This window comes from Doryrhamphus excisus, chromosome 22, assembly GCF_030265055.1.
Source record: "Doryrhamphus excisus isolate RoL2022-K1 chromosome 22, RoL_Dexc_1.0, whole genome shotgun sequence".
Lineage (NCBI taxonomy): Eukaryota > Metazoa > Chordata > Actinopteri > Syngnathiformes > Syngnathidae > Doryrhamphus > Doryrhamphus excisus.
Window position 1 is genome coordinate 11,703,646 of NC_080487.1, and position 23,703 is coordinate 11,727,348.

Below are 23,703 nucleotides of genomic sequence, written 5' to 3' on the forward strand. Positions count from 1 at the left end.
ATTATATTTTATTTGTATATTATTTTATTATATTACAACTGGAGAATAGATGACAGCTAAATTTAAGTGATGGAAATATTTAATTTTAAAATAAATATTGATTGACTTTATCAGAAATGCCAGGTGCCCTAACTATGCAGTTCTGACTTCCCACCGTTAGAGGGCGCCCAACAGCAATGTACCCTGCTGTTAAGCGTGTACGACAGAAGAAGACGGAAGTTGCGGGAAAACTGAAGGAAGAGAATCACGTCACGATCACGGAGCTGAAAGAAAACAAGGTTAAAAAATTAAAAAATAAGGTAAGTGTAAATGACTACAACATTTTAACAACTTTCAGCGTTTTAGCTGACATGCCGCGTTGTCATTATGTCGGTGTCAAGTTAGAAAACGACTATGTTGTTGTCGTACCAATCAAGCTAACTTCCTAAATGAATAACATTGGAACTACATTGTACAAGTTGCCATTTTGTGCTTTTGGTGCGTCATGACGACAACAACAACGACATATTTCTAATTCATAGAAATCCTCTCTCTCGGTGACGTATTGCAGAAACTTCGTAACTGTTTGTTGCGTTTTTTATTAGGAAAATCAACATAATGAGCCCCCAGAATGTCACCGAGGTCAAAAGGGGAATTGCTGCCCTTTGGGAGACTCTACAATGCCCCATATGGTAAATATGGTACATTCCATAGTTTATTAGTAAGTCTGTATTTTATTTACACCCTTCTGTTCTTTTTAGTCTGGATTTATTAACCAAACCCGTTTCTACCAAGTGCGATCATCAGTTTTGCAAGTAAGTATTATTGTTGTATTGCATTTGCACTTGTATTACTTGCAACATTGTTTTATTGCTTTGTTTCCCTCTTTAGATTTTGCATGCTGAAGCTATTGGACAACAGCAAACTAAACGGATCCAGCTGCCCTGTGTGTAAAGAAAAGATAACAAAAAGGTTGGGTGCATATTCAACATTTTAGGCGATGTTGACACTGCAGGTGGAAAGGTAGTCACTGATGCAGGCAGCCATGAAAAGGCGTGGTTAATTCATAAGGTGAATTTGCATATAGAATCGTATCGGTATCACTGTCAAGTTCCTTCTAGCCTTGCGCATCCCCTGAACTTGAAAAAGGGGGTCTGAGTAGCCACACTGAGGAAAGACTGGATCCACTCGATGCTTTCGCTGTTTTTGGGTTTTATTTAGTGAGGCACAAGTCTTGTTGTGGCAATGTACAGCACAGCACAGTGTAGCGTAGTGTAGCACAGGTGAAAACCTTCAAATAAAAAAGGGGAAAGTATAAGTATACACAATTTACATATTATTTCTAAATATATATAATATGCACAATAATATACATATACAAGTATTTATATAAGATATAAATCATGTTGTTCAGCAGTACATTAACCATTAAACATTTTGACAACGGTTGGAAATAATTTTATCCCCTTTACCTGCATGTATTAACTTATTCTTTACTTAATTTCTTTCTTCATTATTCCGTTATTTTATTTGATCTGTTTATTAAATCATTTGCATTGCGCCTATCTTGCCAAGTAACTAAAATTATTATTATAAAGGCTGTAAATAATATAAGCCCACTGCAAAGAAATTAGCATAGCGCGTTCCTTCGATGCCCAAATTTATTATTCCCTTAATGAGGGCTATGAAAAGTATTTTTTATTTTTATTTATTTTTTCTCATATTTGTCTTATCTAAATTATTTTGGACAAGGGTTTGACTTGACAATCACAATGCTAAATTGTAACAGTATCAGGTCGGAAATCACTAATGCTAACACCGCAACAATGTTTACTTGTGTAAAAACACAGAAATTCAAGTGATATCGAATTTTTGTGTGATAATATGAACAACCACATAAAAACAAAAATCTTATTTAAAGAAAAAAATCCAACTTGTGAATCATACCCTGCAGTGTAAACGTAGCCATAGTGAAATTCTCCACAATCTTGTTTAAAAACATTATTTTTGGTCAAACATAGGAGCTTGCAGGACAGTCCAGGTTTTCAGAGGCTTGTCACAGGCCTGCAAGACATGATCCACGCTTACGAACGCGACACGGGCACAAACTGTAAGTACAGTCACTATTTACCCAAATATAAGACAGCCGGTCTTTGATCACCATTAACTTAAAATTAGCATCAGATTAGTTCAGTACTCAGGTCTGTGTGTATTTTGTTGCAGTATTTTTATTTTTTTTTCATGGGAGAAATACCGTCTTATATTCAGGTCTATATGTTTTCTATGACTGTACTGAAGGATGTAAATGAGACAATTTTTCCATTCAGACTTTACTGGGTTTATCCACATCCAAGACGGCCGCCAATCATCGTGAGTGTGTGTGATTGCAAGCAACATCTTAACTCGTTTTAACTCTTCTTAAACTGTCACTGTAGTTACTATTACTATTACTGATTGTTACTATTGTGATTGTTTTCACTCTAAACAGTCTGACAACTGGTGACATGAAGCAACAGGTTGATGACAACATGAAGGATGTTGAGGAAGTTCTTCCAAGTTCTCACTCGTCAACTATAGCAGGTAAAGGCTTGAAAACATACATGGATATGTATTGATTTATTAATGCCTGGTTATGAATTGGATAGAAATTTTCCTTTTTGTGATATTTAGTGCTGTGTTTGATGCAGAAGAGTATTTTCCACACAAAATATCAATATCGTTTTCTATTATTATTTCTTAGGGTGAATAATTGAATTGGCAAATTCATCATGTGTTAATTACATGTTATCATCAGCTGACATATTTAGACAGCAAAAGAGTGGAGTCTAAGTTAGTAAGCGTATTAACTCTCAATTCCACACAATAAATACATTTTAACGATTATTCTGCCAATTTTTAAACGTTACAGGATTTAGCACCTGTCACTATTTGTTTGTTTTCTGGTTTATGTTGAAAATTAGGCCTCATTTTGTGTACATTTTAGCGTCCAATATGGCGTATCTTGTTATGTTATTAACTGCATCAGTCAAACTGTGTTCTTAATGTATTTTTAATCACAAAACGGCCATGTTAGTGTCCTTAGCTTGCTACAAAATGGCAACCAAAACAGGAAGTCACCTTTGTTACTTGAGGTTGACTCTCAAAAATCGCGGTGGGTGCTGGAGCCTATCCCAGCCGTCCAGGGTACACCAAACAAACATTCATCCCATCCATTTTCTATGCCGCTTATCCTCACTAGAGTCACAGGCTTGCTGGAGCCTATCCCAGCTGTCTTCTTCAAGCGAGAGGCGGGGTACACCCTGGACTGGTGGCCCAGCCAATCACAGGGCACATATAGACAAACAACCATTCACACTCACATTCATACCACTTAATGAGTCTTTTGAGCTTGCATAGTAGTTGGTTAATATTCTGCATCATACATTGGTAGTGTATTGTCTGGTTGATGTGGCACAATACTCTTACTGTAGTACTGTAGCTATATATGCAGCATATGTATTTACATTCCAGCAGCCATTTTTATTCTTTCATTCATTCATTTTCACGAGTGTCGCAGGGGTGCTGGAGCCTATCCCAGCTGTCTTTTTCAGGCTAGAGGCGGGGTACACCCTGGACTGGTGGCCAGCCAATCACAGGGCACATATAGACAAACAACCATTCACACTCACATTCATACCACTTAATGAGTCTTTTGAGCTTGCATAGTAGTTGGTTAATATTCTGCATCATACATTGGTAGTGTATTGTCTGGTTGATATGGCACAATACTCTTACTGTAGTACTGTAGCTATATATGCTACATATGTATTTACATTCCAGCGGCCATTTTTATTCATTAATTTTCACGAGTGTGGCGGGGGTGCTGGAGCCTATCCCAACTGTCTTCTTCAGGCGAGAGGCGGGGTACACCCTGGACTGGTGGCCAGCCAATCACAGGGCACATATAGACAAACAACCATTCACACTCACATTCATACCTATGGACAATTTGGAGTCGCTAATTAACCTAGCATGTTTTTGGATTGTGGGAGGAACCCGGAGAACATGCAAACTCCACACAGAGATGGCCCAGGGTGGAATTGAACTCGGGTCTTCTAGCTGTGAGGCCTGCGCGCTAACCACTTCACCACCGTGCAGCCTCAATTCTAGTTTTACACACACGAATTGACACTAAAGGGCTAAATTAGTTTAATATTTGTTTATGTTACCCTTTGTAGCACTCAATGGATTTGCCAAAGTGATGGGATTTGAAGATTCCAGTCATTTGACAACAGAAAGCGAAGTTCAGGACAAGATCCAAACAACGGAATCCTTGGACTCGGTGGAGACAAGAGTCAAAGCATCTGCTCGCAAAACTCGAGGGAAAGGGAGAAAAGACAACTTCATGCCAGTTGATCCAGAGCCTCTAAGACAATCCTCCAGGCAGAAGCAGAAAAAACATCCGGAACCTGACAAGATCTTCGAGAAGAGGACGAGAAAAAGTGTCGAGAAGGTCAAAGAGTGGCTCATGAAGGTCCCCGCTGAAGGGAGCCTCGAGTTGACGAAATCCGCTGAGGGCGCCCCAGATCCGGATGACTCCGGCAGCTCCACTTCCACGTTGGACGTCGACGTGTTCAACATCAGCGAGCCGAACCCAAAGAAGGAACTACCAGCCAAAGCTCTTGAGGAGCAAGTGTTTGGGGCCACCTACAAACGAGGCAGGAGAGCCAAAGTAGCCTTCTCTGTTCCGGGGAATACCTTCACCGCACCAACGGTACAACCATCGGGAAAACGACAAAGGAAGAAGAACACCCTGACACCGAGCTCTGAGGAGGAACGTGTAAAACATCTAGAAGAAGAACTTCAAACGCTCCAAGATGACATCTGCATGGACTCTTTTGAAGACAACGCTAACAACAAAACTCCATGTCTCGTGTCCGCGAAGACATTGCAGGTCGACTCCGATTTGCAGGCCCAAGCCGAGACGGAAAGATCAGCTCCAAAAAAAGCGGAAAAGAGGAGAGTTCACTCGGGAAGAGTCAAGCACACGAGAGCCGCAAAACCGCTTCTTCTGGTTTCCGGAGTTCAAAACGAAGAGAGCAAGCCGCCGTCGGAGGCGGTTCAGGTTCATATCGAGAACTACCCCAGCAGCGAGGACCAGGATGTACCTGTCGCGAGGAACACCAGGAAAGGTCGGAAACGTTCCCTGTGCTCCCAGATGAGCGTTCCCAAGAAAGGTGCATCCGTGAAAACGTCAGCATCGGATTTATTGGACGCGAAGCCGAAGAAAAGTAATGGATGCGTTTACGATGAAGAGATCGCCGCCATCGAGAACATGGAGATCGGACAAACAGCGTCTTCCATTAAGGAAGTTCCAGAAACCAGTGAGGATCGTTCAGGTTCCCGTCAGATCCAAAGTACTCCAGCAGAGGAGGAGGACTACAGTGAGGTGGACACGGAGCAACTTCTCAAGAGCTTCAAAGCCACTAAAAGGAAGTCGTTCAATCTCAGGCGTCCAAATGGAAAAAGGAGCCGCAGTGTGGAGAACCTCACCGACCTCACTAATCCGACTTGTAGCGATTTTATTCCGCGGATGGAGTCTCCAACGCAAGGATCAGATCATGAAGATGTCGGTGCTCTCCTCAGGAGTAGCGTCAGCAGCGCCTTGAGTCCCAACAAGGTGGCAAAATATGGAACGGAAAGTCCTTATGTGTCCGTCGTTCCTCATGTAGGAGATTCCGGAATCCGTTTTCATGCTGTGGAACGTGAGGAGATTCCCGAGTCTTCCGCAAAAGACGACCGCAGGAACGCGTTAGAACCGTCCCAACATCTCTTGAATGCCGAGTCCTCTTTGACTCCCGATGGTCTCGCAGCACCGCTCCATGAATCCAAGACCACTCGGAGTGAGGATCTCAGCATGGAGTCGGTCATCCGGAGCAACCCTCGGAAAAGCAGCAGGAGGAGGCGGACTCCGAGGCTCCAGTCGTCATCGGAGTGCGGCTCATCGAGCAAATCCAACGAGGAGTTAGCGACTTTGACTCCTCGAGGCGACTTCATCCAGGAAGCTGCTGATTGCATCGCAGCCTGTCCTCCCGCGTGTCCGAGTCCCGACTGCATTAGTGCCAGCCAAGGGTCCGTCGACTTGTTTGGATCGTCGGATGAATGTAAGCTTCCGATGATTTATATTTATATATATTATAAGAATCATAAAGTTATTTTTATTATTTGCAGGTGATGGGCCGGTCAATGGAGGTAGTGGGTCTGTGGAATCGTCACAGTTCATAAGCCAAGTTCTAGTTACCCAGGTATGCTTATTTTTGTATGCTATATCATTTTTGCATTATATTTTGTTTATTTAACATTTCATTTTTGGTGTTTTATAATTTTTTAGAAATTATTTTTTAGCTGTGTTTAGTTTTACAAATATCTTAATTGTATACTTTGTACTTTATTGTATGAAAATTATCTTAAAAGGGATCCATAATGCAAATTTATCGTCTTTTTGTATTGAGTTGTGGGCTCCTGTAGAGCAGCTACACACAATAACCCGCACATAAAACAAAAGATCTTCCAGAATCTGCACCTATTCAGCTGTATTTCCTTAGAAATACACATAAAACTAAAGATCTTCCAGGATTTGCACCTATTCCAGCTGTATTTCCTTAGATTACCAAAAAGGTAACGCCCATTCCTTAGGAATATTGATTTATCTCAACTAGCAACAGAACAAACTAACTTACATATGTGACAAAAAATAAATCAAACAAACAAAAAAAACTTAAATTATATTAGAAAGCAGGAAGTGAAGTGGATACACCCTGGACTGGTGGCCAGCCAATCACAGGGCACATATAGACAAACAACCATTCACACTCACATTCATACCTATGGACAATTTGGAGTCGCTAATTAACCTAGCATGTTTTTGGAATGTGGGAGGAAACCGGAGCATGCACGGGGAGAACATGCAAACTCCACACAAGAGATGGCCGAGGGTGGAATTGAACCCTGGTTTCCTAGCTGTGAGGTCTGCGCGCTAACCACTAACCCCCCCCATTAACTATTACATGTAATAATACCCTTAATTAGCGACTCCAAATTGTCCATAGGTATGAATGTGAGTGTGAATGGTTGTTTGTCTATAGTATGTGCCCTGTGATTGGCTGGCGACCAGTCCAGGGTGTACCCCGCCTCTTGCTTGAAGACAGCTGGGATAGGCTCCAGCAAGCCTGTGACCCTAGTGAGGATAAGCGGCATAGAAAATGCATGGGATGGATGTTTGTTTTAAGGCTTTTTGGGGGGTATTTTATAAATATTTTAAGAAATGTATTAAATTAGTAAAAAAAATATTAAATATTAGTGTGGCATTGGTTGAAATTGTGCTTATAAATAAATAAAAATATAAAATAAAAATAATAAAAATAAAGCGCATTACATTAAGTTCAAAGGCGCATTAAAATACTATGACTTTTTAATAGTGTATAAAATATTGTCTTTTAATATATCCTTCAATAATATTCAATATACTGTAATCTTGTTCAATTTGAGCATTACTGTCCTTTCATGCTTCAAACTGACAACAAACTGGTTCCATTCAGCATTTATGCAAATGCACGCAATGACCCTCCTTGTCCTGTAGAGGGCAATATGCTGTCAGCTTTTGGATGATGGATGACTTTGCTCAGTTCAAAAAAAAAAAAAACCCCACTCAGCATCTTTCTAAATTGCATTTTATTTACATTCGGCGAATGGCCGCCTAGGAGATGAAGCTTAGTGTTCTCGCTCATTCATCATAACGCAATACTTATATCTTTATCAAATTTATTTGACGCCTCAGCGGGTTTAGCAACGTATCGCCACTGCTCATATTTGAGCAATCATTGCACTTGTTTGTGCAAACTAGGGAACATTCTTAATTGTTATTGCGACACTACGATGTGTGCACATGTTAGCTGATATGTTTTTATATTTTTATGTCATTCTGCATGCACTGTAAATATTGTACCAACTATCCCGTCGGCTAAGTTTAGCTTAAATCATGTACATTTTTTTTCCAGCAAAAACTGAAGATGAAGAAAGAGCTAGTGAGGCTGGAGAAGTTGATGGCGCTGGTGTCTGAGGTTTTACAGGAAAAGGAGGCCAACCCGTCTGCGCCCACATGTGTGTAACATACTACATTATTAACCAAGCCAATCAGTGTATTATCTTAATCCTATATACTATGTACTTATGAATTTATACTTTATACTCATAAGGCTCAGATGTGCAACAGCTCATTGTTCCACGTGACCAGGAAGCAAACCAAGACCTCCACAGGTTGGTGACCATCTTTTTGAAACATGATAATAATAATAAGTAGTCTCATTACGTTAGTACTTTTTTCTTGTTATACACGACTTCTCGTCAAAATTCTCGTAAAATTAATAAATTATTCTAGAAAAATTACCCCTATTTTTTTTTTTTTCAAAAGAATACCTTTTTGTGATACCTCCAAATACAGGGGTCTCAAACACGCGGCCACGAGGACACTACTTTGAGGCCCCCGCCTCGATATGAAAGTTTAATCTTAGTGCGGCCGGCGCAAGTTTGATATGGATGCTGTATGGTATCATGTACCCAGAAAAAATTATTACGTTTGATTAATGTTCATGTTAAAGGTTAAATAACTGTTAATAGTTATCCTCCCTATCCGTGTGGAAGTGGTAAGTTTTTGGCTATTTAAGTTTAAAGGAAATAACTTGAAGGCTACCGTTTAGGTCGCTTAGCTCTCTAGTTTGCGAGTTAGCATGTGTCTCAAGACCCTGCAGTTGCGCAATATGTTGTAAATAAAAAAATGCGGCCCAGTCTCACCCAGACCCTAGCTCCAGTGGCCCCCAGGTAAATTGAGTTTGAGACCCCTAGCATGTTTTTGGAATGTGGGAGGAAACCGGAGTACCCGGAGAAAACCCACGCATGCACGGGGAGAACATTGCAAACTCCACACAGAGATGGCCGAGGGTGGAATTGAACCCTGGTCTCCTAGCTGTGAGGTCTGCGCGCTAACCACTCAACTGCCGTGCCGCCCCGTCCGTGGTTTAGAACAAGAAATGTCTTGAAAGGCCTCAACTCCTTCAACGACACAAAATTACCTGTTTGGAATTTGAACTAAAGATGGGGCATTGTCAGGTTGTGCAGGGGTGTCAAACGGCAGATGGTTATGTGGAGATGTTGTCGGGGGGGGGGGGGGGGGATCCCTTATGACTGGAAGCCATCATCTGTGTGGGAATGATCGTCATACATGTTCCCCTGATGTAAATCCAGTACATTCCGGGATGGATGGCTAGGGAAGTCTACAAAAAAGTTCCAGACAGTGAATGGAGCGACATTCCCAGTGTATTAATTTGATTTTTGTTTTGTTTTGCAGGAAAACTCCTGCAGAAGATGCACATTGTGCCGCGTTACAACATATCGGCACCGCAGAAACACGTAAGGCCACACTTTTCTCTCTTTTCCAGTTTCCAAACCCACACCTAAAAAAACCTGCTCCTCTCCTCATCAGCCGTGCACGAGGACAAAGAGAACAAGACCCCCGAGAGAGGCTGCGGCAAGGCTAAAATGGTGCTGGTCTCGTCTGGATTGGCGGCCGCCGAGCAGGTGTGTGTTCATCCAGTGAGACGGCAATTAGCGCGCTGCTTTAGCTGGCCTGCAACCCATCGCATCGTTCTGTCTCGCAGATGACGGTGAAAAGGTTTGCCAAGAAAGTTGGCGCCCGTTTGGTTTCCCGGGTGACCGCGGAGGTGACTCACATTATAATGCGCACAGGTATGAATATGTGTACGCTTTAGGTACACAATACTCATTCATTCATTTTCTACCGCTTTTCCTCACGAGGGTCGCGGGGGGTGCTGGAGCCTATCCCAGCTGTCTTCGGGCGTAAGGCGGGGTACACCCTGGACTGGTCGCCAGCCAATCACAGGGCACATATAGACAAACAACCATTCACACTCACATTCATACCTATGGACAATTTGGAGTCGCTAATTAACCTAGCATGTTTTTGGAATGTGGGAGGAAACCGGAGTACCCGGAGAAAACCCGGCCAGAGATGGCCGAGGGGGGAATCGAACTCGGGTCTCCTAGCTGTGTGGCCTGCGCGCTAACCACTCAGTCCATAATACAGTCATTAAGTTTCAAAAATTCATAAATTAATTAATTGATCGCTGTCTTGTGGTTGACTATAGCCTATTATTAGTCAAATCAAATATTGCAATACATTCATTCATTTTCAACTACTTGTCCTCACAAGGGTCGCGGGCATGCTGGAGCCTATCCCAGCTGTCTTGAGGCGGGGCACACCCTGGACTGGTGGCCAGCCAATCACAGGGCACATATAGACAAACAACCATTCACAAAACCCACGCATGCACGGGGAGAACATGCAAACTCCACACAGAGATGCCCGAGGGTGGGATTGAACCCTGGTCTCCTAGCTGTGAGGACTGCGCGCTAACCCCTAGACCACCGTGCCGCCCGGTACACAATACTTTCAATTTTAAATAAATTCTCTTACTCGAGACATAAAATAAGCTTCCTTAACATTCCTTTGTTTGGTACCACTTCTGAAGCAAATCTCTCCATTTGAGCCTCCGGCCTCGTTCGTTTTCCTCGTGGCTAATTACCCTTCCCGATAGATTATTTTTAATTTCAGCGCTTGCCGTCTCCAAAGCACCACATTAATGCCAACGCTTTTCACAAGGCCTTTTTAATGGCAGCTGTTTCCCCAGCAACCAAGAAGCGGGAGCGCTTGGCCTCTCGATCCTTTTGCAGGGTTTAAGGTCGCGAAGGACTGGAAGACGACCTGACTAAAATATTTGGATGCAAGTCTGCATATGGTAATGGTAATGGTAATTAGCACATAATTGCTATTGCCGACAAAAACACTCGTTTACTTTCAGCATACAGTATACGTATTTTTAACAGTGAACTTATACGAGTGGAGAATGTGACTATATTTACTTAGAATATGTTACCTATGCGGGCGGCACGGTGGTCTAGGGGTTAGCGCACAGACCTCACAGCTAGGAGACCAGGGTTCAATTCCACCCTCGGGCATCTCTGTGTGGAGTTTGCATGTTCTCCCCGTGCATGCGTGGGTTTTCTCCGGGTACTCCGGTTTCCTCCCGCATTCCAAAAACATGCTAGGTTAATTAGCGACTCCAAATTGTCCATAGGTATGAATGTGAGTGTGAATGGTTGTTTGTCTATATGTGCCCTGTGATTGGCTGGCTGACCAGTCTAGGGTGTACCCCGCCTTACGCCCGAAGACAGCTGGGATAGGCTCCAGCACCCCCCGCAACCCTCGTGAGGAAAAGCGGTAGAAAATGAATGAATGTTACCTATGCAGCTATTTACATCCTTTTGTCAGAAAAATAATTTTGTTAATAATTAACATTGTACATAATAAAGAAATACAAAATTCATTATTTTTTTACTGCTAATCTATCCAGCACAATTTCAACCAATGCCACACTAATATTTCATAATTTTTACAAATTTAAATTTGTTAAAATATTTTTTAATATTTATAAAATACCCCCCAAAAATCCTTAAAACAAACATCCATCCCATCCATTTTTTTATGCCACTGAGTCCATAATACAGTCATTAAGTTTCAAAAATTCATAAATTAATTAATTGATCGCTGTCTTGTGGTTGACTATAGCCTATTATTAGTCAATGATAAAACATTCCACTGTTCTCAAATATTTTACTTTTTATTTTTCTACACAAAATAAGATGAAAAATAAATAAACAAATCAAGAATAAAGAAAATCAATCAATCAGTAATAAATAAATAAATATAATAATAATAAAACGGCAAATAATAAAAACTTAAGAAACCACATATAGTTGGTGGGTAGACAAATTATTTTTTTCAGATTAAAATGAACAAAGCATTATTAGAGCCCTGTAGACATGACAAAACACGACTATAGTCACATTTATACTCTTTTTATTTACAACATATTACGCAACTGCGGCATCTTGAGACACATGCTAACTCGCAAACTAGAGAGCTAGCGACCTAAACGGTAGCCTTCAAGTTATTTCCTTTCAACTTAAATAGCCAAAAACTTACCACTTCCACACGGATAGGGAGGATAACTATTAACAGTTATTTAACCTTTAACATGAACATTAATCAAACGTAATAATTTTTTCTTAATTTTTTTTTTCAAACTTGCGCGGGCCGCACTAACATTAAACTTTCATATCAAGGCGGAGGCCTCAAACTAGTGTCCTGCGGGCCACATTTGGCCCGCGGGCCGCGTCTTTGAGTGTGTGAGATTTAGAACAAATTACAAAATAAATTTGTACCTTTCCCCACCACCAGATGAACAAATGGTATGCGAACGGACGCTCAAGTACTTCCTTGGAATTGCCGGCAGGAAGTGGGTGGTGAGCTTCCACTGTAAGTATTACAATACTACTACTCGTTGTTGTGATTTATCTAAACTAAAATAAATGTCCACTCTCACTAACTTTGCTTATTTCTTCCCTGCAGGGATTTCGGAGTGCTTCAAGCAAAAGAAAGTCTTGGATGAGGTACGCTTGTACTATTCTAATTCCGCTCCATGCTTCTTACATCCGTGGCTGTCTTCGTGCCAAATTAAAGCAGCAGGACGACACCTTATGAATTATTTGCTTGTACATTCCCGTCATCTGGTTTGTTGTGGTGTAGTAAATCCAGAGCATTTTTTCCCCTGATACGTTTTTTTTTTATTCAGTCAATATCAGTTTTCAATTAATTCAGTTTGGTGCGTTTTTTTGCAGAGTGACTTTGAAGTGAGAGGCGACGTGGTGAACGGGCCCCACCACCTCGGCCCCATGAGAGCTCGCACCACCGACGACGAAAACGTGAGTCGTGCATTTGTATGAATTCATGTTAACGTCACACTGGGAACAATCAGGAAAAAGGTGCTTAGTAAAGAGGAAAAAAATATATACTTGGAATACTTTGACCTGAATCTCTTAACATAATTGTAATAAAATAAGAAATCTCTTTTATAATCAGTATTCTTCTTTTTATATATGTATAGCAGGGGTCTCAAACTCGCGGCCCGCGGGCCAAATGTGGTCCGCGAGACGCTAATTTGAGGCCTCCACCTTGATACCAAAGTTTTTAATGTTGAAATGACAGCTTAAAGCTGTGTGCACACCGGACACAATTAACATGAGTTTGCCCCCGCCCATACTGTTACCCTACCCTGTTACCCCACCCTGTTTTGCTTTGGATTAGCAATGAAGCTAAAGGCTTATGACGCTGGGTACAAATAAATGCAGGAAATGATTTGGAATAAAACGGAAAATACATTTCATCAAACATGTTGTTAAAGTTACAGCGCTGCTCCCAGATGGAACTGAGTACGATGCTAACTTGCTAATTGGGTCAAATTATTAAGTTTCATTAATGTTCATGTTAAAGGTTAAATAACTTATTACTGTACATTTGAATCTGAAAAAAATAATTTCTCTACCAACTGTATGTGGTTTCTTACATTTTTCTTATTTGCTGTTTTATTATTATTTTACTTATTTATTTATGATTGATTGATTTATTGTCTTTATTCTTAATTTGTTTATTTTTTTTAATCTTATTTTGTGAATAGAAAAATACAAATTACAAAGATATTTGAGAACAGTGGAATGTTTTATCAGATATTTTGGAGTGGGAAAACCGGAACCAAAGTACTGAAAAAGTGTAGGGTATAGCAGAAGCAAAAGCATTGAAGATTGTTTTTTTTATCGATTTTTTTCCCCAGTTTTTAATAAATGCATTTTGGGTTTTTTTTTTTTGAAAACCTGATGCGGCCCGGCTTCACCCAGAACCTAGCTCCGGTGGCCCCCAGGTAAATTGACTTTGAGACCCCTGATGTATCGGTTGTGCACCAACAAATATAAACATTAATACTCAAAACGTAACTTGATTCATTCCCACATAGTATCAGCATTTGAAACCAAATATGAGGTGAAAGAAATACTGAATAGCAGTCTATCTGTACTGTGTAGGAGAAAGTGAGCACACACACGATGGTGCGTTCAAGGACCGTCAAACAATTTAAAACAGTTAATTTAAAACAGACGTTGTTTTGGAAAGCCAAGGAAATACAGCTGGAATAGGTGCAGATTCTGGAAGATCTGGAAAGCTTTCCGTGCCGGTTATTGTGTGTAGCTGCTCTATAGGAGTCCACAACTCAATACAAAGGGTAGAATAATGAACATAATAGATCCCCTTTTAAAATGTAAGGCAGTAGATGCATGTGAATTCTTCCTAGCTAATCGTGAAAGAAAAGTCATATTAGCAATATTTATTTATAATTTTTTTGTATTTATTTTTTTTTAATAATAGCAATATGTAAATGTATGTCTTATACGGACACTTAATTATCATAAATATGATGGCAGTTAATACAAAAGGTTATATATATATGTATATATAAGTATGATAGTGCCTTGAAAGGTTATAGTTTGCAGAACTAAAAAAATAGAAATAAAAATGTCTTTAAAATGCAATTAAATACAATATAACATTGTAAATTAACTTGGTGCTAAAAAAAATAATTAAATAAATAATTAATTGCTTCAATAAAAGTGTAAACAATGTAATACAAATAAAAAATGGCTTCAATAAAAGTATGATAGTGCCTTGAAAGGTTATAGTTTGCGGATCTCATGTAGCTAAATAAAGTGAGCAAAATAAAATATTATATATATTATATTAATATATAATTAATTAAGCTATTTTTCTTAGGAGTGGCAGCCGGTATTGCTGATTTTTATCCATACCGTGCATGAATGCACCATGCCCGACTGCAAAAATTCATCAATTTCAAACAGCAGCTGCTCTCCACTAGCAAGAAATATATATATTTTTTTCATAAAAAGCTCCCATAACTGAATCAAGGAACCATAGGTACCATAAGGACCATAAGGTTCCGTTCCAGTGTTTTTGTGGGATCATAACAAACTACCAGTGCAATGTTGAGGCTCAGGGTATCAGTCATTTTGTATATGAATGAACGCCGCCCACTTATGTGACACTCCAATACACCCCGAAGGACATTAGTGTTGTCTAAATTAAAAATCTGCACCCGAAACACTTTTTTCATCACGCATAGCACCTCTGGCTAATGATCATTATGGATGCACTGAGAAATAAATAGTTTTCCATCATATTTCCCTTCCATGCTACTAACCGTACCAGGCTAGGACTTATGTGACATGGCCGCCATTGCTCAAGAAAGCCATTTACTATTCATGTTTTCCAGCCAATGTGTGTGTTGTGACCCTGAATGAACAAAAGTACTCATCCTTGTTGCTGGATAGGTTGTTTTTCATTTTGTATGATAATAGCCATTGCTCCTATTGTTCATATGACCAACCTTTTGTCTCCTCAGCTACTCATGAGGGGCTATGAGATCTGCTTTCAAGGACCCTTCACAGACATGACCACAGGTGAACTCAAAAGGACGCACTATTAACGTCTGCACTAAAACACAATTAGGCTGTTTTCACACTTCAACACATACAGTATGTTGCGCTACATAGTTAAAAGGGAAATACCTGACTTTTTTTATATATATTGAATTATACTTTATGCTAGGGGTGGGCAAACTTTTTGACTGGCGGGCCGCATTCATTTAACAAAATTGACGAGGGGGCAGACTCGATATTTCACACGTAACAGTCCAGCTGGAATGATTGTATCTGTAAAAGTGTCATGCAATCTGCTTTATGGGCACTTTGAGATCATTTATTTGATGTAAAGTACGTCATAAATTTATAATAATACATTTATTACTATTTTTATTATATTATTTGTTATTATTATTATTTGTATTATTATTATTATATGCTTGTGTCCCTTTTTTCAGGAGCACTTTGTAAATAACAGACCATATCAAATAACGAAATTATTAAATCTGTAAAAGTGTCATGCAATCTGCTATATGTGCACTTTAAGATTATTTATTTGATGTAAAGTGCATTATAAATTTATAATAATAAGAATAAATGTATTATTATTTGATATTATTTATTATTATTTGATATTATTATTTTATTATTATTATTATCATTATGTAAAGTGCATTATAAATTTATAATAAGAGTAAATTTAGTATTATTTTATATTATTTGTTATTATTATTTTATATTATTATTACTATTATTATTATTATTATGTGCTTGTATCCCTTTTTTCAGGAGCACTTTGTAAACAACAGACTGCATCAAATAACGAAATTATTGTATCTGTAAAAGTGTTATGCAATCTGCTATATGTGCACTTTCAGATCATTTTTTTGATGTAAAGTGCGTTATAAATTTATAATAATAAGAATAATTTTTTTATTATTTATTATTATTTTATATTATTATTTGTTATTATTATTATCATTATGTGCTCGTGTCCCTTTTTTCAGGAGCACTTTGTAAACAACAGACCGCATCAAATAACGAAATTGATAAAACAGCCAAACCATGAAAATGTCGGCTCAAGCCATGATGCCAGCTTGTATGTTGACTTTAAATGAAACACTTTGGAAAGAACGGGCGGGCCGTATTCAAACACTTGGCGGGCCGGATGTGGCCCCCGGGCCGTAGTTTGCCCACCCCTGCTTTATGCTATGCATGGTTGGTAAGCAAGCATTTATGTTCTTCATTTCCTTCATAAAATGTCTTCATAAATTCCTCTAAAATGCACTTTGGACATGTTCCAAAAGAGCGGCACGGTGGTCTAGTGGTTAGCGCACACACAGCTAGGAGACCAGGGTTCAATTCCACCCTCGGCCATCTCATGCATGGGTTTTCTCCGGGTACTCCGGTTTCCTCCCACATTCCAAAAAACATGCCACTCCAAATTGTCCATAGGTATGAATGTGAGTGTGAATGGTTGTTTGTCTATATGTGCCCTGTGATTGGCTGGCCACCAGTCCAGGGTGTACCCCGCCTCTCGACCGAAGACAGCTGGGATAGGCTCCAGCACCCCCTGCGACCGTCGTGAGGAAAAAGCGGTAGAAAATGAATGAATGTATTGCAATATTTGATTAGACTAATAATAGGCTATAGTCAACCACAAGACAGCGATCAATTAATCAATTTATGAATTTTTGAAACTTAATGACTGAAGCGAACTGAGTGGTGCAGGCCACACAGCTAGGAGACCCGAGTTCGATTCCACCCTCGGCCAATGAATGATGAATGAAATACATTTGCTTGCTTTGACCTAAATAAGAATATATAAATAGAAAAATACATGATGGAATAAATAAAAAAAATAGAAATAAAAATGTCTTAAAAATGCAAAATTTTAAATTAACCTGGCGTTAAAATAATTAAAATAAATAATTGCTTCAGTAAAAGTGTAAACAATGTAATACAAATAAAAATGGCTTAAGTAAAAGTGTAAAGAATGTCATACAAATAAAAAATGGCTTCAATAAAAGTGTAAACCGTGTAATACAAATAAAAAAGGGCTTCAATAAAAGTGTAAACAATGTCATACAAATAAAAAACGGCTTCAATAAAAGTGTAAACAATGTCATACAAATAAAAAATGGCTTCAATAAAAGTGTAAAGAATGTCATACAAATAAAAAATGGCTTCAATAAAAGTGTAAACAATGTCATACAAATAAAAAATCACTTAAATAAAAGTGTAAAGAATGTCATACAAATAAAAAATGGCTTAAATAAAAGTGTAAACAATGTCATACAAATAAAAAATGGCTTCAATAAAAGTGTAAACAATGTCATACAAATTAAAAAAGGCTTCAATAAAAGTGTAAAAAATACAAATTAAAAATCACTTAAATGTAAAAAAAAATACTTAAAATAATTGCAAATAAAAATTTAATTTAAATGTGTACAAAATAAATGGTAAATGGGGGATACTGGGGATCCAGTATCTTACCCGAGGATACTTCGACATGATCACAGGAGCCCGGAGGATCGAACCCTCAACCTTCAATAAAATGACTTTATATAAATATATAGTGATGTTGTTGTCACGTCTGTCCCCTAGTGCTGTTTTCGGAATCATAAATGACCCTCAGCAGCCATGATGTCGGCGGCGTCACGTATGCCCGCCATCCAAAAAGGAGCTCATGCTGACTTTTGACTGGCATAACAAACGGCTTGAAACCTGCGGCTGTTATATTATTTCTTTTTAACCCTCCCGGCATTCAGGAGTATGAGGAGAATGACGAGTGGGCGGACTGAATATTTTAGTGACACTTTTTCTATTGTTGTCGCTGTGAAATCACAAAGGGGGAAAAAAATGGAGTTCTAGACGTCACTGCATTTTATAGCACAGAACACAAGTGTGCCCCCTGGTGGCTGTGAGCGCCAAAGGGGCGAACATCAGCGATCAGCGAAGTTGCGTTCACTTCCATGTGTGCTAATAATAATGATGTGTGTTCCACAGATGAATTAGAGTGGATGGTGCAACTCTGTGGAGCAACCGTGGTCAAAGATCCTCCTGTGCTCGACAGTAAAAGGGTAAGACTGCCATTCCGAAAATGATCATTATTATTGCCGCTCCATTCGATACGCACAAGAGCTGTTTATTAGCCGATTTAGCAAGTGTTTAGCATGTTCTCCCCGGAAGACAGCTGGGATAGGCTCCAGCACCCCCGCGCAACTTTTGTGAGGATAAGCGGTAGAAAATGAATGAATGAAAAGTAACGTGCGCCCAAAACTGGTTGCCAGCTACTGCATTTAAACCAGGGGTCTCAAACACGCGGCCCCTTGTGAGGATAAGCGGTAGAAAATTTGTTGCATATCTCTAATGTTTGATAGCAAATGCTAGCATAATAACATAAAATATCATACAATAGTAGATCATAGTATACTATACTAGATTTTTTGCCATCCTATACTACACTCTACTACATTGGACTACAATACCATAGAACAGGGGTCTCAAACACGCGGCCCGCGGGCCAAATGTGGCCCGCAGGACACTAGTTTGAGGCCCCCCGCCTTGATATGAAAGTTTAATGTTAGTTTGATATGGAAGGTTAAATAACTGTTAATAGTTATCCTCCCTGTCCGTGTGGAAGTGGTAAGTTTTTGGCTATTTTGGATGCTGTATGGTATCATGTACCCAGAAAAAATTATTACGTTTGATTCATGTTCATGTTAAAGGTTAAATAACTGTTAATAGTTATCCTCCCTGTCCGTGTGGAAGTGGTAAGTTTTTGGCTATTTTGGATGCTGTATGGTATCATGTACCCAGAAAAAAATTATTGCGTTTGATTCATGTTCATGTTAAAGGTTAAATAACTTAATAGTTATCCTCCCTATCCGTGTGGAAGTGGTAAGTTTTTGGCTATTTAAGTTGAAAGGAAATAACTTGAAGGCTACCGTTTAGGTCGCTAGCTCTCTAGTTTGCGAGTTAGCATGTGTCTCAAGACCCTGCAGTTGCGCAATATGTTGTAAATAAAAAGTATAAATGTGACTATAGTCGTGTTTTGTCATGTCTACAGGGCTCTAATAATGCTTTGTTCATTTTAATCTGAAAAAAATAATTTGTCTACCCACCAACTATATGTGGTTTCTTAAGTTTTTATTATTTGTCGTTTTATTATTATTATTATATTTATTTATTACTAATTAATTGATTTTTTTTATTTTTGATTTATTTATTTTTCATCTTATTTTGTGAAGAAAAATAAAAAGTAAGATATTTGAGAACAGTGGGATGTTTTATCGGAGCTTTTCTTGTAGAAAATTGGAACCAAAGCTAATTTTTTTTAATTTTTTTGTTTTTAATAAATGCGTTTTTTTTGGTTTTTTTTGGAAAACCTGATGCGGCCCAGTCTCACCCATACCCGAGCTCCAGTGTCCCCCAAGTAAATTGAGTTTGAGACCCCTGATTTAAACAATGTCTATTTTCAGCTGAACTTAGCTGTACACTGACTACTCTAAAGCATATCCATATCTATCTATTCTGCCTTTTAGAATATAAAATGTGTTGAGTGTACTTGTGGCTCATTTAACCCGTATAATTTGATCACACAGAAGTCCAATCAGCTGGTCATCGTTCAGCATGGATCGGCACAGTTCTCGTACAGCGGTAAGTCTTATCACACACAAACACACACACTTTCCCATGCAAAGTTCATAAAGAATATCTTAAGACTGACAGCAACAACAGCAGAGTTGAGCCCGTTACATAATTCATGCACACATCCACCAGGGGAGTTGCGGTACCAAGGTGTGTTTTGCTTTTGTAATTGTTTTCATACTGTGTCTGTCAGCTTTGCACGGATATCAAACAACGGCAAATGCATCAGAGTAGATGATTAAGATAATATTAGGAGGCTACAAAAGGCCTATACTAACCTAGTGGTCTGTGTTTTGTTTTGTTTTTTTAACGTTTATTTTATTTGTCATACATCATCTACAAGCTTTAAAATTACCGTACTTGGCACTTCACAAGCAGTCGGTGTTCCTGCAAGTGTGAAACTCCGAGATTGTGACAGACGGGAAAGGTGGTAGCCGCCGCCGCCGCCCTGTCCTTAAATGAAAGATGGCTCCTACAGACAAGAACAAAGTGTGAAAGATTTCGGACAGAAAAGAAATGGCCGAAAGGGCATGTCAAAATGGCGCTAGGAGGGGCGGGGAGAATTTGTCACACCCGAGTCGTGAAAAGACTGCCAGAATTCGCTTCTAGACACAAAATGGATTCAGAAGCGGTGGTCGCAGTACGCCAGTTCATTACGTACACCCACAATGATTATTATTGACTTAAATAAGAATATATAAATAGAAAACTACAAGATGGAATAAATATAAAAAATGTCTTAAAAATGCAATTAAATACAATGTAACATTTTAAATTAACTTGGTGTTAAAAATAATTAAATACATAAATAATTGCTTCAATAAAAGTGTAAACAATGTAATACAAATAAAAAATGTCTTCAATAAAAGTGTAAACAATGTCATACAAATAAAAATGGCTTCAATAAAAGTGTAAAAAAATACACATTAAATATCACTTAAATGTAAAAAAATACTTAAAATAATTGCAAATAAAAATGAATTTAAATGTGTACAAAATAATTGGTAAATGGTCTTTCTGGGGGATACACATAATTACACCCACAATGATTATTATTGACTTAAATAAAAAGATATAAATAGAAAACTACATGATGGAATAAATATAAAAAAAATAGAAATAAAAATGTCTTAAAAATGCAATTAAATACAATATAACATTTTAAATTAACTTGGTGTTAAAAATAATTAAATAAATGAATAATTGCTTCAATAAAAGTGTAAACAATGTCATACAAATAAAAAAATGGCTTCAATAAAAGTGTAAAAAATACAAATTAAAAATCACTTAAATGTAAAAAAAATACTTAAAATAATTGCAAATAAAAATGAATTTAAATGTGTACAAAATAAATGGTAAATAGTCTTTCTGGGGGATACACATAATTACACCCACAATGATTATTATTGACTTAAATAAGAAGATATAAATAATATAAATAATAAATATAAAAAATAGAAATAAAAATGTCTTAAAAATGCAATTAAATACAATATAACATTTTAAATTAACTCGGTGTTAAAAATAAATAAAATAAATAATTGCTTCAATAAAAGTGTAAACGATGTAATACAAATAAAAAATGGCTTCAATAAAAGTGTAAAAAATACAAATTAAAAATCACTTAAATGTAAAAAAAAATACTTAAAATAATTGCAAATAAAAATGAATTTAAATGTGTACAAAATAAATGGTAAATAGTCTTTCTGGGGGATACACATAATTACACCCACAATGATTATTATTGACTTAAATAAGAAGATATAAATAATATAAATAATAAATATAAAAAATAGAAATAAAAATGTCTTAAAAATGCAATTAAATACAATATAACATTTTAAATTAACTCGGTGCTAAAAATAAATAAAATAAATAAATAATTGCTTCAATAAAAGTGTAAACGATGTAATAGAAATAAAAAATGGCATCAATAAAAGTGTAAAAAATACAAATTAAAAATCACTTAAATGTAAAAAAAAATACTTAAAATAATTGCAAATAAAAATGAATTTAAATGCGTACAAAATAAATGGTAAATGGTCTTTCTCCCACAATAATTATTATGACTCCCAAAGCGGTATGAGGTTGACAATGTTTATTATCATGCTTGCCGTCAGCAGTAATAAACCGTTTCAGGCAGAATCGTATTACGCAGCTGTGCCTAATGTTAGGGCCGCTGAGTGTAAATATGCGGTGCTTTATTAATCCCGTGAGAGCCAAGAGTAAGGCTAATTTGCACTGCTGCATCTTTAATGCCGCTACTTCCCTTTTTCCGCATCCCTAAGCACTCAGTCAAGGTCCAGGTAATCAGTTGTCCATAACCTTCTTACATTACATCCCATTATTCTCCTTTCTTCGTCCAAACATGTAGTATTACCTACTGAAATATTATGGGAAGAAAACTTCAGTAATACAGTAAAATTGTTAAATTAAAAAAAAAAAAAAGCAATTCACATTAAGCTTACAATATTAGTGTGTATTATTTATGGATTGAAAAAAATATATAAAATAAAAAATGTCCGACCAAAATATGTAGTAAATAAATTACGTGTGTTTTAAAAAATAATAATAATAATAATATAATGAGGTTCACACTTTTACATATATCCATACACAAGATACACATTTAACACTTGAGCATGGCTTTAGTTGACTCACACCTAAAATCAACCGGGATAGGCTCCAGCTCACCTTCAACCAAGGTGACTGGATAACTGGTATAAAATGAATGCTCAATGATGGATCTAATGACACAGCCTTGTTATCCACTACACAGGTCTCGCTAAACAGGCCACAGTTGTGACTCGTGGTTGGTTGTTGGACACGGTGGCCACCTACACGCTACAGGGTTACACAAACTACCAAACGTGAGCTAAAGACATCTTTTGGTTTCATTTCCTAAATCGCTAATATGTACAAATGTAGATAAATCAAAGTACAACCATGTACATAGTAAACCAAGTGTCACTAATCATACTTTAAAAAAAAAACTGTTATTTAATGTCTTCTGTCAACTTAATAAATAACTCTACTGGCATTCAAAGGTTTGCACCCCTCTTCTGTCTCTTTGTGTCCAAAGAAGAAGTGGCAATTCCAAATGTATCAGAAAATACCGTAATTTCCGGACTATCAAATGCGCACCTGAATGTAAAACGTACCCACTAATAATTAAAAAAAAAAAAAAAAAAATTATACATACACTATGAGCTAGGAGACCCGAGTTCAATTCCACCCTCGGCCATCTTTCCTCCCACATTCCAAAAACATGCTAGGTTAATTAGGGACTCCAAATTGTTCATAGGTATGAATGTGAGTGTGAATGGTTGTTTGTCTATATGTGCCCTGTGATTGGCTGGACACCAGTCCAGGGTGTACCCCGCCTCTTGCCTGAAGAAGACAGCTGGGATAGACTCCAGCCCCCCGCGACACTCGAGTGAATGAACATACAGTATGGATATTTAATACCGTGAATTATTTTGCACATAAAGTTTTTTTTAACCTTTTTTTAAATGAAGTAAAAAAATAATAATAATAATAATTCCCGATCAGTGCGTGTAATATGGCTGGTTTAACCGTAGTCATACCAGAAAAGTCATTCCCTCTTCCTGCGTCTTCCGCATTGTCAGAATTGAA

The 23,703-nt window shown here is 37.9% G+C and overlaps 1 protein-coding gene across 1 annotated transcript; it reads left to right on the forward strand.

Annotated features, from left to right (window-relative positions):
* Nucleotides 1-200: 200 nt before the first annotated feature.
* LOC131109989 (breast cancer type 1 susceptibility protein homolog) lies at nt 201-23,351 on the forward strand. Its single transcript, XM_058062603.1, has 21 exons — nt 201-299; nt 585-671; nt 741-794; nt 871-951; nt 2,001-2,089; nt 2,307-2,349; nt 2,468-2,559; nt 4,197-6,122; nt 6,190-6,263; nt 8,016-8,118; nt 8,214-8,274; nt 9,362-9,423; nt 9,497-9,591; nt 9,672-9,759; nt 12,332-12,409; nt 12,503-12,543; nt 12,772-12,855; nt 15,396-15,453; nt 18,424-18,497; nt 20,022-20,076; nt 22,847-23,351. Exons 2-21 carry the CDS (start codon nt 598-600, stop codon nt 22,939-22,941), a joined length of 3,327 nt encoding a protein of 1,108 aa, XP_057918586.1. The 5' UTR covers nt 201-299; nt 585-597; the 3' UTR covers nt 22,942-23,351.
* The last annotated feature ends 352 nt before the right edge of the window (nt 23,352-23,703 follow it).

Excerpts from the sequence above, each read along its gene's own strand:
- LOC131109989 (XM_058062603.1), top strand. The coding sequence starts at position 598 with ATGAGCCCCCAGAATGTCACCGAGGTCAAAAGGGGAATTGCTGCCCTT. Across the intron at positions 8,119-8,213 it reads CAACCCGTCTGCGCCCACAT|GCTCAGATGTGCAACAGCTC; the intron begins GTGTGTAACATA and ends TATACTCATAAG. Across the intron at positions 9,424-9,496 it reads TATCGGCACCGCAGAAACAC|CCGTGCACGAGGACAAAGAG; the intron begins GTAAGGCCACAC and ends TCTCCTCATCAG.